Source organism: Gopherus flavomarginatus, chromosome 3 (genome assembly GCF_025201925.1).
Source record: "Gopherus flavomarginatus isolate rGopFla2 chromosome 3, rGopFla2.mat.asm, whole genome shotgun sequence".
Classification (NCBI taxonomy): Eukaryota; Metazoa; Chordata; order Testudines; family Testudinidae; genus Gopherus; species Gopherus flavomarginatus.
Genome location: NC_066619.1, coordinates 116,737,504 through 116,756,217, shown reverse-complemented (window position 1 = coordinate 116,756,217; position 18,714 = coordinate 116,737,504). Strand labels below are relative to the sequence as shown.

Below are 18,714 nucleotides of genomic sequence, written 5' to 3'. Positions count from 1 at the left end.
CTGCAAATCCATCCTGGCCTGCTGAGGTTTGCTCTTCTCTGTATGCATTTTAAAGTGTTTGGTTTTTTTACATTCAAAGAAGTTGGCATCACAATAGATTTGCCTTCTGAAAGCGCCACTCAGAGGCCAGATGTGGCCCACGGGCCCCTTTCCTCCAACTGCAGGATGAAAATAGCTGATCAACAGTGTGTTTTTAACACCGGGGAACTCAAGCAATTTCTTTTCTTCCTTTAAGGCAGATATAAGTACAAACAAATGTTAAGACTACATACGTGTGTGTGTGCAGCTTTTTAAAATATATATATGCAGAAGTGTAGCCCTTTCCTTCCTTGTGTGGTTTGTCTGCATTGTGCTCGTCACTATGGTATCCGAGTACTGACAGGTGAGTTCCCACAGCATCTCTTGATGTCATGGAAGTTTGGGTACCCCTGCCTTAGTAGCTCGAGTTCTGTGGTGCAAATTCTGCACTCTGAAGTGTCCCCAAACACAAAGCCTCTTGTGTGAGTGTACTTCTCCAGTCACATGTTGGGAGCGAGACAGGACAGTTCAAGAGGGCACGTGAGACTTGTGTCTTCTGTCTGATCATTTCCCCTCCCTTTAATTTTCCCAAAATGAGACCAGTTCCAAGAGGCTGCTGACTGAGTGAATTCATGTTTGGGCACTGGCCCCAACCACCCTGTGGATGAAGATTATAGATTCACTCCCTGTTATGACTGTCTTATAAACACTAGAGGTTTCTGTGTTGGACACATTTTATATCCACCAGCTGTCTTTGACAGTGTGTATCAGAGTGGTGAATTCTTCAGGGACTGTTTCTGACAGATAAAAATGAGAGGAGGGGAATGGCTTCCCAAAGACATATCCCTCCATCCATTGTTTCAACAGTATGCTGTCCCAGAGTAGTTAGCACAATCTGGTATCACGACAGGGCCCGAGGTAAGCCTTCCCTACTCCCTCCCCCCAGACAGCTACTTCTGAGCTTTACCTTGTATCACTCCCAGTCTGGAGCATTCGAATTCATACTGACAGTTGTGCCATCACAAACCTCAGTGTAGTACCAGGGAAGAGACAGGTTTATGAAAAGAAACATCTGTCATTTTAAAATTATGATATGCTTTTTTTTTAATTGTAAAAAAGGGCTGTTGAAATGGCTTCATTTTCTAGTCTGCATATGCAATAAACGGAAAACCAGAATGTGTGTTTCTAAATATACTGAGTGTTACTAACAGAAATAAAGACTCTGCTGACGAAGGATACAAACACAGAGGAACGTCGAGGCAGTGCCAGGACAAGCATTTTGAGGACAAAGTTATTTAATGAACCTATGACTCCTTATGCAGTGGGGGATGTTAATCTCGATGTCTTGCCCAAAGACCTCTGTGAGGCAGTTACATTCTGCTTACCTAAATTCCCTCTGCAGGTTCATCTGAAGATGGTGTTCTCTTCATGCACTAAACTCTTAAGTTGGGTGCTGTTAAATGGTGTCTGCATTCCTTCCCCAAGGTAGCTGCATTTCAGTAGTGAGTGATTCAGGTGTAGAGGGGTGTGTGTGTGTGTGTGTGTGTGTGTGAGAGAGAGAGAGAGAGAGAGAGAAAAATATTTTGGGAATAAGAGGGATAATATATTAATGCTATGTAAAGGCCTCAGATGCAGAGTGCCACAGAATTCCATCATGTCACCCTGCTTAGTTAATATGCATCCAGAGGCTGCTTGTGGGGGCTAAGGCGTTATGATTTTCAGTGTCCTGGATACATGGCTCTGTCCTTCCTTTTCATCACACCCAGTGCCTTCACCATGCCAAGGTCCACAGATCCATTACAATGGGTACTTAAGCCTGTTTACAGCTTGGGAACAGAACCAGACCTGTCAGTCACTGGTAGCCTGGAAATGCTCTTCCTTCTCAAGTTTCAGAGTAGCAGCTGTGTTAGTCTATATCCACAAAAATAACAGGAGTACTTGTGGCACCTTAGAGACTAACAAATTTATTTGAGCATAAGCTTTCGTAGGCTACAGCCCACTTCATTGGATGCATGCCATGCATACATGCATCCAATGAAGTGGGCTGTAGCCTGCAAAAGCTTATGCCCAAATAAATTTGTTAGTCTCTAAGGCTACGTCTACACTACAGGATAAATTCGAATTAGCTTAAACCGATTTTATAAAACAGATATTATAAAGTCGATTGTGCGCGTCCACACTAGGCACATTAATTCGGTGGTGTGCGTCCATGGTCCGAGGCTAGCGTCGATTTCTGGAGCAGTGCACTGTGGGTAGCTACTGTAAAATAATGAGGCCAATAACGTCGATTTGCGTCCACACTAACCCTAATCTGATATAGTAATATCGATTTTAGCGTTACTCCTCTCGTTTTGTAGGAGTACAGAAATCGATTTAAAGAGCCCTTTAAATCGATATAAAGAGCAGTGTAGTGTGGACGGGTGCAGCGTTAAATCGATTTAACGTTGTTATAATCGGTTTAAGAGCGTAGTGTAGACCAGGCCTAAGGTGCCACAAGTATTCCTTCCTTCTCAAGTTCTCTTCAGTTTTTCTGCTTCCACAGTGGCTATAGGCTCATCTACGACCCTGCCTTCCCTTGCTGCAAGCTTTTGAAGATCCCTCCCTATATACATACAGTATCATTGAAATGTGGCCAGCTCTCATTTGAGAGGGCAGCAACCAACTGGCACAGAGCACAACTGGGAGAAGGTGAAATCTTGGCCAAGGACACCAGGTTAAATTTGCTTAGGAAAACAGCCAAGGAATCTTCAGAGCGCGCACACAGCCGAGAGGATTTAAGCCCTGATTCCACTGACCTCAGTGGGATTTGTGTTTTTAGGTCTTACCCAGAAGACACCTCCTCTGGCTAGATTGTTGTTAAGCTAGTTGAACAAGTGAAAGAAAAGTACATCATCCTCTTCCTGACTTGTGGTGGCAGAGTAGTCTTCAAATCTACTGTAAAACCAAACAAGGTAGCTATATAGGGAAGATGCTGGCTGGTTGGATATTGACAGGTTTCATTTAATGGAGTTCTGGCCTTTTTGTTCTGTCTGAGACAGGAGAACAAAATCCATCTGTCTAATGTACTTTTGTTTGTGTAGCCCATCAGTGTGGTATCTGAGCATCATTAGAGTACAGGAGTACACAGTAGCCCAACTAGTCATTTCATTCATTGAAGGCATATCAGATGTAACTTGAGAGCAGCCGCATTTTCATCTGCCTGCTAATGGCATTCCTGTAAAAATAATAATGTTATAATTATTGATCACAGATTAGTCTGTTTTTCTTTGTTCTGGCCCAGCTGCAGTGATAACAGGCAGGAGGGCAACATCCAGAAGGATTCAAGTACATAGTAGCCTGGTTTATCTCTAACCACTTGCAGCTGTCAGCTTATTTTGGGGAGGAACAAAGTCCTGCAACACTGGGGTTGTTTTCCTTGGCACTTGGGGCAGACGCTTCCTTGAGTAACACACGGTTAACATGAAACATTAGCTTGGAAGGATTGATGCTTTGCAGAAGAGTTTCCAGGAGCAATAGCTTAGGGCATCTTTCACAAGACTCTTGTTTAGGGCTGAGGAGAGGGAAGGAGGGGAAGGGGAATATTATTCCTTGCTCCTTATTACAAAGCTGAGCTTTAGTTTTGAAATGGCATGTTCTCAGTCTCTTTGCCAAGGGGCGTCTGTTTTCTTTTCCCATATGTACTTTTTAAGTGAAGTATTGAGAATGAATGAATCATTTCCACGACTTGTGGAAGAATTTTCACATATCCAGTGTTATTTCTGTGCACAATCACCAAGGGACTCGCCAAACTCTCCCAGATAGAACTAGAATGAAAACAAAACAACAAACCCAGAAACAGACATTTTTGATAATTGCGAACATACCATTAGGATCCCAGAAGCCTTCACTGGAATGGGGATTTATTTTCATTCCATGTCATGTGGCAGGTGTTAATCATTAAGGAACCTTACACATCGATGTAACAAGTCTGAAATGTACTGCTGGCTTCCTCAAAAACAAAAATTTCAGACCGTATTGGGGGTGGCTCTTTTCCCTATGTAGACATAGGACTGTGTGAAAGCAGCAAAGAATCCTGTGGCACCTTATAGACTAACACACGTTTTGGAGCATGAGCTTTCGTGGGTGAATACTCACTTCTTCAGATGCATGTGGTGGAAATTTCCAGGGGCAGTATATATATGCTAGCAAGCAAGCTAGAGATAACGAGGTCAGTTCAATCAGGGAGGATGAGGCCCTGTTCTAGCAGTTGAGGTGTGAAAACCAAGAGAGGAGAAACTGGTTCTGTAGTTGGCAAGCCATTCACAGTCTTTGTTCAATCCTGAGCTGATGGTGTCAAATTTGCAGATGAACTGAAGCTCAGAAGTTAGTCTATAAGGTGCCACAGGATTCTTTGCTGCTTTTACAGATCCAGACTAACACGGCTACCCCTCTGATACTTGACACCATGCAAGGCACTGCATTTAGCCGTATGGAGTGGAAATCCATCAACCTCATGAAGAAACTTGCACAAATACAGACAGATATCATCTTCCTTTCCAAATGCAAACGGATGGACATCATACCAAATGGACTAAAGGTAAAAAATCCACTGCTATCTACATACTACACAGACCACAGTGAGAGATTATGCCATACTCTATCAAAAAAAACTGAGGAACCACCTGATCAGCATCCTATGCAGCAAACAGGAAAACATCAAAAAAGAGCTCTCCAACCTGGAGACTCTCATTAATAACCAAACTTCTATACAAATGGACTTCACTAGAATAAGACAGGAGATCTACATTACTCACTTCACCTCTCTACAAAGGAAAAAGGACTGTAAGCTGTCTAAACTCCTACCTGCCACATGGGGCCACAACCGTGGTACCCCTAACCCACCCAGCAATATCGTCAATCTATCCAACTACACACTCAGCCCAGAAGAAAAGTCTGTCCTATCTCGGGGACTCTCTTTCTGCCCTGCCACCCCCACCAACATGATACAGTTCTGTGGCGAACTGGAAGCCTACTTTCGCCGTCTCCGACTCAAAGAATACTTCCAGGACAACACTGAACGGTGCACTGATACACGGGTGCCCTCCCACCAACAGCACAAGAAGAAGAACTCCACATGGACTCCTCCTAAGGGTCGAAATGACAATCTGGACCTATACATTGAATGCTTCCGTCGGCGTGCACAGGCAGAAATCGTGGAACAACAACTTCACTTGCCTCACAACCTAAGTCGTGCAGAACGCAATGCCATCCTCAGCCTCAGAAACCACCCTGACATTATCATCAAAGAGGCTGATAAAGGAGGTGCCGTTGTCATCATGAACGGGTCTGACTACCAAAAGGAGGCCGCCAGACAACTCTCCAATACCAAATTCTACAGGCCACTTCCCTCAGACCCCACTGAGGAATACACTAAGAAACTACAGCATCTACTCAGGACACTCCCCACACTAACACCAGAAGAAATCAACATACCCCTAGAGCCCCGACCAGGGTTATTCTATCTACTACCCAAGATCCACAAACCCGGAAATCCTGGACGCCCCATCATCTCGGGCATTGGCACTCTCACTGAAGGACTGTCTGGATATATGGACTCTCTACTCAGACCCTATGCCACCAGCACTCCCAGCTATCTCCGTGACACCATTGATTTCCTGAGGAAACTACAATGCATTGGTCACCTCCCAGAAAACACCATCCTAGCCACCATGGATGTAGAGGCTCTCTACACAAGCATCCCACACACAGATGGAATACAAGCTGTCAGGAATACTATCCCTGACGATGCCACAGCACAACTGGCTGCTGAGCTCTGTGCCTTTATACTTACACACAACTATTTCAAATTTGATGACAATATATATCTCCAGATCAGTGGCACTGCTATGGGCACCCGCATGGCCCCACAATATGCCAATATCTTTATGGCCGACCTGGAACAACGCTTCCTCAGCCCTCGTCCACTCATGCCCCTTCTCTACCTACGCTACATTGATGGCATCTTCATCATCTGGACCCATGGGAAGGAGACTCTGGAAAAATTCCACCACGATTTCAACAGCTTCCACCCCACCATCAACCTCAGCCTGGACCAATCTACACGGGAGGTCCACTTTCTTGACACTACGGTGCAAATAAGTGATGGTCACATTAACACCACCCTATATCGAAAACCTACTGACCGCTATGCCTACCTTCATGCCTCCAGCTTCCATCCCGGACACATCACACGATCCATTGTCTACAGCCAAGCACTGAGGTACAACCGCATCTGCTCTAACCCCTCAGACAGAGACCAACACCTACAAAATCTCCACCAAGCATTCTCAAAACTACAATACCCGCACGAGGAAATAAGGAAACAGATCAACAGAGCCAGACGTGTACCCGGAAGCCTCCTACTGCAAGACAAACCCAAGAAAGAAACCAACAGGACTCCACTGGCCATCACATACAGCCCCCAGCTAAAACCCCTCCAACGCATCATCAAGGATCTACACCCCATCCTGGACAATGATCTCACACTTTCACAGGCCTTGGGTGGCATGCCAGTCCTTGCCCACAGACAACCTGCCAACCTGAAACATATTCTCACCAGTAACTGCACACCGCACCATAATAACTCTAGCTCAGGAACCAATCCATGCAACAAACCTCAATGCCAACTCTGCCCACATATCTACACCAGCGACACCATCACAGGACCTAACCAGATCAGCCACACCATCACTGGTTCATTCACCTGCACATCCACCAATGTAATATATGCCATCATATGCCAGCAATGCCCCTCTGCCATGTACATTGGCCAAACTGGACAGTCTCTACGGAAAAGGATAAATGGACACAAATCAGACATTAGGAATGGCAATATACAAAAACCTGTAGGGGAGCACTTCAACCTCCCTGGCCACACTATTGCAGACCTTAAGGTGGCCATCCTGCAGCAAAAAAACTTCAGGACCAGACTTCAAAGAGAAACTGCTGAGCTTCAGTTCATCTGCAAATTTGACACCATCAGCTCAGGATTGAACAAAGACTGTGAATGGCTTGCCAACTACAGAACCAGTTTCTCCTCTCTTGGTTTTCACACCTCAACTGCTAGAACAGGGCCTCATCCTCCCTGATTGAACTGACCTCGTTATCTCTAGCTTGCTTGCTAGCATATATATACTGCCCCTGGAAATTTCCACCACATGCATCTGAAGAAGTGGGTATTCACCCACGAAAGCTCATGCTCCAAAACGTGTGTTAGTCTATAAGGTGCCACAGGATTCTTTGCTGCTTTTACAGATCCAGACTAACACGGCTACCCCTCTGATATAGGACTGTGTAGACTTTTAGAGTTGACATTCTGCAGACCCTTTGGGAGTTATGCATATGTTGAGACAGGGAGAAGAGTCAGAAGGTCTAGTCTCTGCATTTTTAAAACTGAACCCCTTCCCGTTCAGCTCAGGACGTCTATTCACCCTCTCTCACTCTGGCTACATTTGGTCTTGTGAAGAGAAATTGTATTACAACCCCCCTTGGGTGACACCAGCAATGTTTGAACCCAGGCTTTTCCTCACAACAGCACATACCTCTGCCATGTGAACTAACAGACCATTCGTTGGTGGGAGTAATAGGCTGCTATCCTCTAGCTGACCACCCATTGGTAAAGGATGTGTCACACACTAATCTGAGGTACCACTTATCTCATTAGCTGGTAGTAGAACTAGGCTGTTATCCTCTAGTCTTTATGATTAGATGGGCAAAGTGTACTGAAATTTTTGTTGTTGTAACATTAGGTCACAATTTGGAAAAGCCTGAAGACCAGCCACTAGAAAGGGGGGGTATCACTTCCTTTACTTTATTAAATAATCTAAGGGTCAGGTGTGGGTGCACTCACCCAGCCTGGCTACAAGATCAAAATAACTTTGTGCAAAGTGTGAAGTCGTGTCCTGTTTCGGATAAAACCTGTAGAGATAAGGAGAGATGAGGCTGTTTTTGCAAAGAAGAAAATAACTCTTTTCAAAGTAAAAAGAAAGAAAGAAGCAGTGCTCTTACTCTATATTTCAGTAAATCAGGCTCTGAAGTTCTTACAAAGCCTCTCTGAAGTTAGTGGGAGCTTTTCAGATCAAGCCTTTCTCAGTGCCAGCAAACAGCAACAGAAAAATGAGGGAGTATGGACAAGTGAGAGGAGGTATAAAATAAAACTATCTTGATTTTATGCTGCACCCATCACCGTGGTATCCGAGAGCCTCGGATATACTTGACCTTTGTATCCCCAGATAATTGTTTATGGGTTTTGTGTGTATCCGTGCAAGGATAGAACCAAAGGAGCTTGAACTGCATGGCTGGAATGCTTGAGAGCCGTTTGCATAACTTGGCATATTTTTGGGACATAATCGGGAGCCCTGGGACTCTGAACTCCAGGTTAACAGAAAGAATCTTTCTGGCACTCCCATTCTCACACAGCACTGAGCCCTGGCTCAGTTTGGAGTTGAATTGAGGCCAGTTAGCTCATCCAAAAGTCTCCCTTTTTTCATTTTCTTCAGCAAGTAGCAGCTAGCTCAGAAGTTCCACTGTCATCTTTTTGTTCTGCTTTTTAATATCCATAGTTCAACAATTTAATCCAATGCCTTTGTGCTTCCTTTGCCTCCAATATCCTTTCACTTGCATTAAGACAGTAATCTTCTCCAGTGTCCAACTGTTTAAATAAATTATTTTATTTTATTTTTTACTACAAAATGCCAGAAAAGGAAGGATTGAATTTGGGCTGTGTGTCAGATAGAGGATTGTGGAGGAGAGGGAGGTAAATAGTGTTGTTGGTAAGACAAGCCCAGGTGACTGTTCACCTGGTGTTGACTTTCATTCTGAACTTGAAACTTGGCCAGGCATTTGTGAACCTTTAGAGGGAACCTGTATCAAATTTCAAATGAGCCCAGGCCAAGTTTGGATTGAACCTGGCCAGTGGGTGATATCTCTGCAAAACACGGTGAATGTAACTTTTGCTGTTGAATCTGATCAAACCCCATTATCCAAGCAAAAATCAGGAGGGCGCACAAAGCCATGCAAAGCGACTATGTGATAAAGGTCACACTAAAACACTTCGCAAAGCTGGCTCTAGGTCAGAATTTTAGATGGGGTGCTGATATATTGTATTATCTCTACATCTGCTCATTAAAGACCTGATCCTGTGAAGAGCTGAAGGCCTTCAACTTTTACAGAAGTCCAATGACAATTGAAGATACAAAGCACTTTGCAAGATCAGGTTTCGTTTAAGAGAATTTTGAAGTGCTCTTCAGTGCTGTGTTGTGGATGTGTGGCAGTTCCCTTGCCAGTAGCAGCAGCAGCAATGCTTACTTTGGAGTGTGCACCTATTCATTACGGTGCATGGGACGCTGGGATAGCGGCCCCAAATTTGTAGGAGACATTCTATTAAAATAACAATTGTAAAAGGTGCATAGAATAGGTTAAAAAGTGACTGGAGCAGTCTCTTCCACCTTAGACTTGTATAAAGATGGTAACACAGTCAATAAGATCCATCCCCGGGAACCAACCTCATCATGTGTATCTCGTAGCACAAGGAACCATAGTCCTGGAGGTGAAAGTGATTTATGTAAGGGCATGGCTACACTTGCAGATGTAGAGCGCTTTGAGTTAAACCAGCCTTCGTAGCGCACAGTAGGGAAAGCGCTGCAATCTGTCCACACTGACAGCTGACAGTGCACTGGTGTGGCCACATTAGCAGCTCTTGCAATGGCCACAGGGAGCAGTGCATTGTGGTAGCTATCCCAGCATGCATGTGGCTGCAACGTGCTTTTCAAATGGGGGTGGGGTGGAGTGTGATAGGGAGTGTGTTGTGTGTATGTGGGGGGAGGGAGAGTGGGTTTTTGGGGAGCTGAGAGCATGTCAGCATGCTGTCTTGTAAGTTCAGACAGCAGCAGATTCCTCCTGTTCCCCCCCCGCCTCTCTCTCTCTCTCTCTCTCTCTTTCAGCATTGCACTGTAATGGTTGCTTTGTCTCAGAGCAGATAAGCAGCCGGCTGTCAGAAATGGAGCTTTCAAAAGGTATATCCAAAACAATGACAAGAGTGGCCACTTGACTTACGGGGATTATGGGACATTTCCAGAGGCTGATCCGAACACAGTAATGCAACGCCTCGTTCATACTGATGCGGGGGTGCTCCAGCGGGGGCGCAGCAAATGTTGTTCTACTTGCCAAGGTGGAATACCAGCAGCACTGTAGCGGTGGAGTCAGAGTGCTCTGTGTGCCTCGCCAGTGTGGACGGAGAGTGAGCTAGTGTGCCCAGGGCTCCTTCATTGCACTGTAACTCGCAAGTGTAGCCAAGCCCTAAGCAAGATGGTACACTTGGGAATCAGATTCATACTTGTGGATGTTAGGAGTCTGGCTCTGCCCCCCTTAAAGTAAATGGCCAAGCCCTCATTGTTGTCTGTGGGACCAGTACCAGTGCCTATGATCTTGATCCAGCAAAGCACTTAAGCTCATGATCACTTTTAAACGTGAGTGTGGCAGGATGATGACTCACCGGCATGCGCCTCCTTCTGGTTGTCCAGGGAATTAACTCTTTTCCAGCTCCGGAGCAACCTCTGCTGGCTGATGTCTCGACTGCCACTGGCCCCCATGTCTCCCCCAGACCACAGTATCCTTTGCCCAGGGGTTCTGCCCGCTGCAGTACCCCCTCTGTCTAGGTCTCCCTTCCCAGGGGAACCCCCTTTCCCCAGCTTGCCTCAGTGGCTACTGCCCGTCTCCATTTAGCCCCCACTCCCTGGGGCAGACGGCAGTCTGTAAACCACTCATCATCGGCAAGGGGGGTTGGACCAGCTGCCTCTGCCTATATCTGGGCTGCCCTAGTACTGTTGTGGGCCCTTAACTCTGCCTGCATTCTGGGGCTTTGCTAGGCTGGAGCTCCCCAGCTCCCTCTGCCCTTCCTCAGCACTGTTCCACCCTAGATCACCTTCTCAGCTTCCCAGGCAGCCAGGTCATTCTCTCTCAAAAGGTTAGAGAGAGAATCTTCTCAGCCTCTGGCCCTCAGCCCTCTTTTAGGGCTAGCAGTGGCCTAATTGGGGCATGGCCTCACCCGTGGCTTCTTCCCCGATCAGCCTTTCTTTTCCCAGCTGTAGCCCTCTCCAGGTCTGTTTTAACCCCTCTGGGCAGGAGCGGGGGCCCACCCCGCGACAGTGAGTAATCACAGTACCGTAGATAAAAAGATAAGCAAAGGCATAAATAGAGCCCTGCAAATCTGCAGATAACCACTCTGGATCCGCAGATGCAGATATCCATGGACCATGTTTGCGAATCGTGGATGGATGAGGATCCAAATTTTATATCTAGAGCCCTGCAAATCTGCGGATATCCGCTGTATATCCACAGACCATGTTTGCGGATCGGATGCAGATACAAATTTTGTGTGTGCACAGTTCTCTAGGCGTAAGGGCTTTGCTGGATTGGAGCCTATGTCTGAATCTGCAGAACTCCCTTTCAGAAAGCAGTGATCTAATCTAAAGCAATTATCCTCCTTTCTGTGTTCACAGGTGTTCCCTTTCCAAAGAACTTCCTTCAGATCTGCAAGAAGATCCTGTGCAGGCTGTTCCGGGTATTCGTTCACGTCTACATTCATCACTTCGACCGCATCATCATCATGGGAGCTGAGGCCCACGTCAATACCTGTTACAAGCACTTTTATTACTTTGTAACAGAGCTCAACCTGATAGACCGCAAGGAGCTAGAGCCTTTGGTAAGTGGGAATCTACAGCCTAACGCTGTGGAGAATTCTCCTTTTTCTTTCCCTTAACTGAGCCTTTTCCAAACCTGTCACAGCTGATTTCTGCTAGAAATGAAATATCTGTGTTTCAAGACAGACCATTTAAATAAATGAACTCGTGCCTCTGTCAATAGGCCAATTCCCTCTACTGCAGCATTTACAATTGGGGAGGTAGTAAGAATAGAGTGCAGTGTGAGGGAGGAGAGGTGGAGGTGACCTGTATAACAGTAAACTAGGATTTCCTTTGTAATAATGATGTAGGTGTTGGTGAAAGTAGTGGGTGTGCTGCACCTGGATTTTTTCACTTTCAGTCAGAGATTCAGACAATTAATAGCGCAACAAAACCAGACACTTCCCTTGACTTAGGAAACTTGGCTTTAGATAGATCAATGTTTAACTTATTGTCTCCAAAGATTAGATTCCAAAAATGGGAAATACTTTCACTGTTTCCTAAAGGTTTAAAAACATCTTAGAGAGGAGAGGGAAGGTTCAATTTGGAAAAGGTTCTCTGTGCAAACGTTAGCACTGGGCCCAGGGGCACGTTTAGAATGGATGGAGCCAGGGTTCTCCACAAGTCTGAAGTCGCAATTCTGTATCCTACAAGTTATTGATGAAGTCTTGGCACTGTTCTGCTTTTTTAATGGTTAAATGCACCTTATGAGCAAGGCTGACCAGAAATGTGTCCCTGTGTGTGAAAAAGGCAGACGTTTGCCTCGGTGTCTGTCTCTCTGTGTGCCTGCATGCACATGTGCAAAAAGTAGATGCCTTTGTGTGTATTTGTGTGTAAAGCAGATGCCTCTGTTTGTGTGTGGAGGAAGGGTTATGTGTTTATCTTGACTGGAGCAGGAAATGTGGAGTGAGACAAAGGAGATGAGAGTTTCCCAATGGTCCCCAGAAAGGAATGACCAGTTAAGAAATTTCCTTTTACGATATTAATTAATCCACAATATCCCTTTGTTGTAGGTACCTGTTATGCCAATGTTACAGATGGGAAAACTTAAGCACAGAGGGGATGATTCTCTGTTGCACTGTAGCCCCTTTACACCACACTGGCAGCATAAAGGGGCCTTAAAGGGATGAAAAGAGGCCCTTGAGGATACGGCTACAGAAAAGAGGCTTTCCCACTGGCATAGAGATGCTAAAGCAGCTCTACCTCACCCCCCATCTCTGTGCCCAGCATGGGGGACATGTCAGAGGCAGGAGATATGAGAAGTAGACCAGAGCGTGTTTGGAGAACACTGCTCCACAAATTAGAGCAGCCTTGAGGTCTGTGCTGGCCCCAGAATACAGAAAGAGTAAAGACGGTTTCAGTTGTTAACCCCCTTATTCCTGAATTTGGCCAGAGTGACGAAGGAGCTTGCCCAAGTCCAGAGTGAGTCAGTTGCAGAGCGAGGAATGTAATCCAGCTGGTGATATGTCCATTGTGTGCGAATCCTCTTGCATTCCAGCAATCTGTTCCTGGGAATGGAAATTCTGTTTAGAATTCTGATGGAATTCAGCAGCTTCAAAGAGGTTATGTCCCTGACCTGCATCAGGAAGTACCATGTCAGCAGGCTGATGGAGCCCCACCTGCTCTCGCCGCCTTGCTTCCAGAATCTTCTTGGCAACCGTCAGCCTAGACCACAGCATGGAAATGCATAAAAACATATGTCTGTATCTTCCTCTTCTTCTGGGCAGAGAGGAGGGAACTGATTGCCAAAGCGAACACAGACATGACAAATCATCTCAAACATTAATGCAACCGCTAAGGATGAGCTGTGCCCCAGCAAGTTCACCGTTGCAGGAAATGAGCCAAAATTATCCCACTAAATTAGAAAATGGGCCAAGCTCTGATTAAATAAACCGATTGCCATGCGCTCTATAAACCAAAAGCCGGCTGATGAATCAAAGTATTTTTGAAAAAGGGAAACAACTCCAAATGCTGGTACTGGATTAATAATAATAAAGCTGACAAAGACTAGCCTGGAGGCAGGATGCTGGCTTTTTAAATGGGGCTTATCTGACTTTTAAATCCCAGTACAGCAGTTGTAAAATCAAAGAGCACACTGGGATTGTACATAGATGATTTCCTTTAGGCAGTTACCTGATTAGCTCCTTGAATCAACCAAAATATGGGGGCTGTATTTTTAAGCCCTGCTGATTAGTGGCTCATTCCCCTCCACCTGACACCTGGTTATTTTGACAGAGTTCTAAAAGTTCTTTGAAGAAAGTTCTTTGTCCCATGTGGCAAAAGGGAGAGCTGACTCACTTGCTAGAACTGCAGGCAAGGGCGGATCATAGAGAAAGTCTTTGAAAATGTGCCCTTCAGAACAGCTGATTAGCAGGACGCCCTGAGACGTTGCTGTAAATATTTTGAAATTTAAATTTGATTCTTGGAATAAATTCTAATGGGTCTCCAGAGAGATTGCGATATACTGAGCAGCCCTGCTGCACGTCTAATGCCTCATTCCTGATGCTTGTTCTCTTTTCCTGCAGCAAACCAAGTGCCATTCGTAATAACCAATAGGTAACTGTATAGTGCGTTACATCTTTAGAGTGACTTACCTACGTTAATTTGAGTCATTCATGGTCTTGTAGTTCAAGCCCAATCTTGTTGAATGAATTGCACTCTGTTGCCACAGATTTCCTGTGTGACATTGGGGAAGCCAATTAACATCTCTATCATCAGTTCCTCATCTATAAAACCAATATAATAATACCAGCTTTTCGGGGTGGGGGGCAGGGGTTGTGAGGCTAAATTCATGTATACTTGCAAAATGTTTTGTGATCCTTGAATGGAAGGTACTGTAAAAGTGCAAAATGCCGTAGTGGTGGTTGTGTGACGGTTATCCCCTCTTCCTCCACAGAGGAGACCCTGAAACGGGCACACTGCACTTGAGCCTTCAGCTTAAGTTAGCTCTGTTGACATCCAAAAAAAATACAAAGAACTATTGGCCTTTTAGCAAGGCCTTTTTGGATTTGCTTTCTAGCCAGTTTAGGTGCTTCCACCAGTATCAAATTGAAATGTATAAACATCTTAGACTACGTCTATACTACAGCTTATGTTGGCAAAACTTTTGTCACTCGGGTGTGTATAAATCACCCCCCGAGAGACATAAGGTACACGGATATAAGTGCCAGTGTGGACAGCGCTGTGTTGGCTGGAGAGCTTCTCACTTGTGCTCCTGAAAACTCTCCCGTCTGGGGATTGGTGTGGCTGGAGCAGGGTCTCTAGATGGCTGCCTACAAGAATTATATCTAATGGCAGCCTTGTATCTCAAGATTTTTTCCCTTGGAGGACAGTGGGAGTTGCACGTGGTAAGTACACCTTAAAATGGTGAGCTATAGTAAGAGTGTCAGTTCAGTCACTTTCTAGCTGTCAGATGTAGATGCTGTGAGCTTTGAGAGTCTGTTCCCAGTACGTTGTGTTTTGTTGGATAACAGTGACTTGGGATTGCAATACAATCTGTTCCTGAAAAACCGTGACTTCTGAGCACAGTCCTTGATGCACTGCAGTGTTCTTGTTTTTTTTAACTCAGTGCATTGAGCTGGCCTGCAACTTACAGGCAGGGCTGTCTCCTGCTCTTTAGATTTATGAGCATTTTTAAAGGAATTTGTTTTATATGGTGGGAGTTTAAGGCTAAATTTAGCTTCAGAATATGGTGGAGTTCATCTGAAGGAACAAGGATCACAAAGGCAGAAGGGTTTTTAAAAGTACACTTTCTGGTTACTGAACATTACTGATTAACATGCAGTTACATTATATCTCATTAAGAGGAGAGATTAATGAAGAAATATATCCAGTCTCCTTGCTGTGGAACCCTGTGCAAGGTCACAGAGAGGGTGAGAAAATATGCTTGGATTGGGTACCCAGTGTACTTTGAAACCAGCGTTTTAATCTAAAGGTTCAGGTTACCTGAGCAAAACTACTCAGGCTTTCCATTGGCACAATGTCATAGAGCTGTATGCAGATCCAGCTCTCCCTTGAGTTCCTGCATTACAAGTTACACTAGAGCAGGGATCAGCAACCTTTGGCACGTGGCCCGCGAGGGTAAGCTCCCTGGTGGGCGAGGCCGGTTTGTTTACCTGCCGTGTCTGCAGGTTCAGCTGATCGCAGCTCCCACTGGCCAGGGTTTGCAGCTCCAGGCCAATGGGGGCTGTGGGAAGTGGCGCGGGCCGAGGGATGTGCTGGCTGCAGCTTCCTACAGGCCCCATTGGCCTGGAGCTGCAAACCCTGGCCAGTGGGAGCCGTGATCGGCCAAACCTGTGGAAGCGGCAGGTAAACAAACCGGCCTGGCCCGCCAGGGGGCTTACCCTGGGGGGCCACGTGCCAAAGGTTGCTGATCCCTGCATTAGAGGTTCATGGGAGTGATGGATGGCGATGAACAAAGTGATTTTTCCTCTCTTGCTATCTCTGATTCTCCCATCATGTGCTAGGAGTTGGGAAATCCCAGCACACACATGAGCTTATATTCAAATCTAGATAAAATTCTATTGAAATGTAAACATACCTATACTGGTGCTGGCAACCTATTGGCCATAGGTAGCAGTATATTTCAATGTGCGTATTCTTGTGTTTTAATAAGCATAGCAATGTTTGACATAATGCTTTTCATACAGGACAGGACTATGCTACAATGTTTGGTGACATGACTGTGTCACTCGGGTGTGAAAAAAAAACCGCACCTTTTATCCAACATAGCTATACCAGCAAAACCCTCTAGGGGTATATTGGCAAAAGTGTCCTTGAGCTTATGTTGTTCAGGGAATTGCTTTAACTAAGCAGGCAAAAGATCTCTTTATGCCGACATAAGCTGCAAGATAGGGGGCTCTACCAGTGTAACTGTGCCAATATAACTATAGCAACAATGCCTTTTTAGGGTAGTCTAGCCCATGAAAGATCCTGAAGTGCCTTACAAACTATGGGTCTGATTCTGATCTCTTACACTGATGTAACTTCACTGGCATCATTGGAGTTACTCTTGATTTGCATTGGTGTAAGTGATAGCAGACTTTGGCTCTCTGCTTGACTTTTCCTCCTGATGTGGCTTCTGCTTCTCCTCCTCCCTCAGGAAATCAGTGCTTTCTCCCAGAAGTCATTTCTTACAAGTATTTTGTTTTATGAGAAAAGTAATAAAATGGGACATAGATGAAGCAAATTAACGCATGATAGTTTCTAAATGTCTGCTTACCATATGTATTAAAAACAGTTTCTCATTAAAAGATACAGCGACACATTCAGCCTTAGTGTAAGCGATTGCTACTCCAGTAGAATCAGTGGAGTTGTATTAATGGAATGAATCCAATGGCGTTGGTACCATCTCATGCCAGGACTAAATTTGTCCCCCAGTGATCAAATATAAAATGTCCTTATCTGCTCCATTATATTCAGTATTAAAACTACCATTTATTTCAAAACAGACAGGGGCTCCAATAAGTTTTCACTTAACTGTTGATGCAATTAAAATAAGCATCTAAAATTGCTGAAAGAGAATGGTTTTACATTTTTCTATAGAAAATTCTATTTACTGAATACAAGTCTAAGCATTTGAGTAGACAAACCAAAGAGTAAGGTGATGGCTTTTTATTACATTAACCTAATCAGAATATCTGTATGTCCTGTTGATTTACAGTAAGCAATGCTATATATTACATCAAAAAACTTGCAGCATTAACGTTTCACAGTTGCACACAAGGGTGCTGGAACAATTTTTATAGTGGGGGTGCTGAGAGCCACTGAACCAAAGTGTAAACCATCTATATAATGGAAACCACTTCAAGCCGGGGTTGCAGTAGCACACCCAGCACCTGTAGTTGCGCATTTTTATGTCAGGAAGTTCCACAGTTCAGACTGAGTAACTTGGCCTTATCTCCGTCCCTTGTGTGTGATGATACAGGGCCAGATTTTATTCATATTTCCACTGATGTGAATGCAGAGTATTTCTTTTGTAGTCAATGTCATTACTTTTAGATTTACACAGGTATCACTTAGAGTGAAGTCTAGTCTCACTGTTTTTGAAGTACATGATCATTTCTCAAATAACGCTAATATAACATCATGCACTATTGTGTATTCCTTTGTAAAGTGCGCTTTGTCTGATGCATGTTAATTAGCATTAATTGGTAGACTTTTCGGAGGAGCAACCAGAGATTTGAACAGGCAGGGGAACTGAAGAGATGTTCTCTCCAAGTCCTCCAGCGCGGTTGCAGCTCCTAGACAGGAAGCAGGAGTTGCTGCTGTTCATGCCATAACTTGTTCTGTGGGCAGAGTATTTCAGTCTCCAGTGCTGTCAGGCCAACATCTTCCTTACACTAAAAAACCCAACCCCACATAAAGTGTAGTTCTTTCCCCAAACGCTGTAGAAATGGACGTCTGTGTTCGCATAGGGTTTTATGTTTATATTTGCAGGTTTTGCATATGCCAGTTAAACAATGTATTGAGGGAACCGGCAGCCCAATGAAGTCATGATCAGGATTCACAATACTGAGTCAGTATTTCTCCATGTGTCTTTGTCTGTTCAGCTGCACTTTTGATGCCAGCCCCTGTTTGTTAGGGAGTATTAATTAGAGAGGTATTCTGGGCAAACAATGCACATTAAACACTAGGATTTCTCTTCGCCCATTGTTGGCTTACCCATGGCATGACTAGTGTGATCCCCAGACTGCAGCAGTGCATAGCAAGAACCACTCTGCTTTTATATCACACAACACTGTTGTCGCTGAGCCTGAGCGACAGGCAGCTACTGTTACTATCCAGTTTACAGCAAACAGTTCATCCTTTCACAGAACAATTGGCCGTTTTGCTCTGTGTTTATCTATGTAACAGAAAATTTTTATTCATCATGCAGCTTACTGACAGACTGCTCCTATTCAGAAATCCTAAAAATATATCTCCTCCGTTGATCTGTTATTAGCCCCATCTGAAATTTGCACCAGCAAGCTTTTTGGGG

General features: G+C 44.8%; 1 protein-coding gene across 1 annotated transcript in view; it reads left to right on the top strand.

Annotated features, from left to right (window-relative positions):
- Positions 1-18,714, top strand: part of MOB3B (MOB kinase activator 3B) — a 91,464-nt gene that overhangs the window by 56,759 nt on the left and 15,991 nt on the right. The window contains exon 2 of the mRNA XM_050943236.1: positions 11,556-11,758. Within this exon, the coding sequence (XP_050799193.1) occupies positions 11,556-11,758 (203 nt within the window). The remainder of the gene's footprint in view (positions 1-11,555; positions 11,759-18,714) is intronic.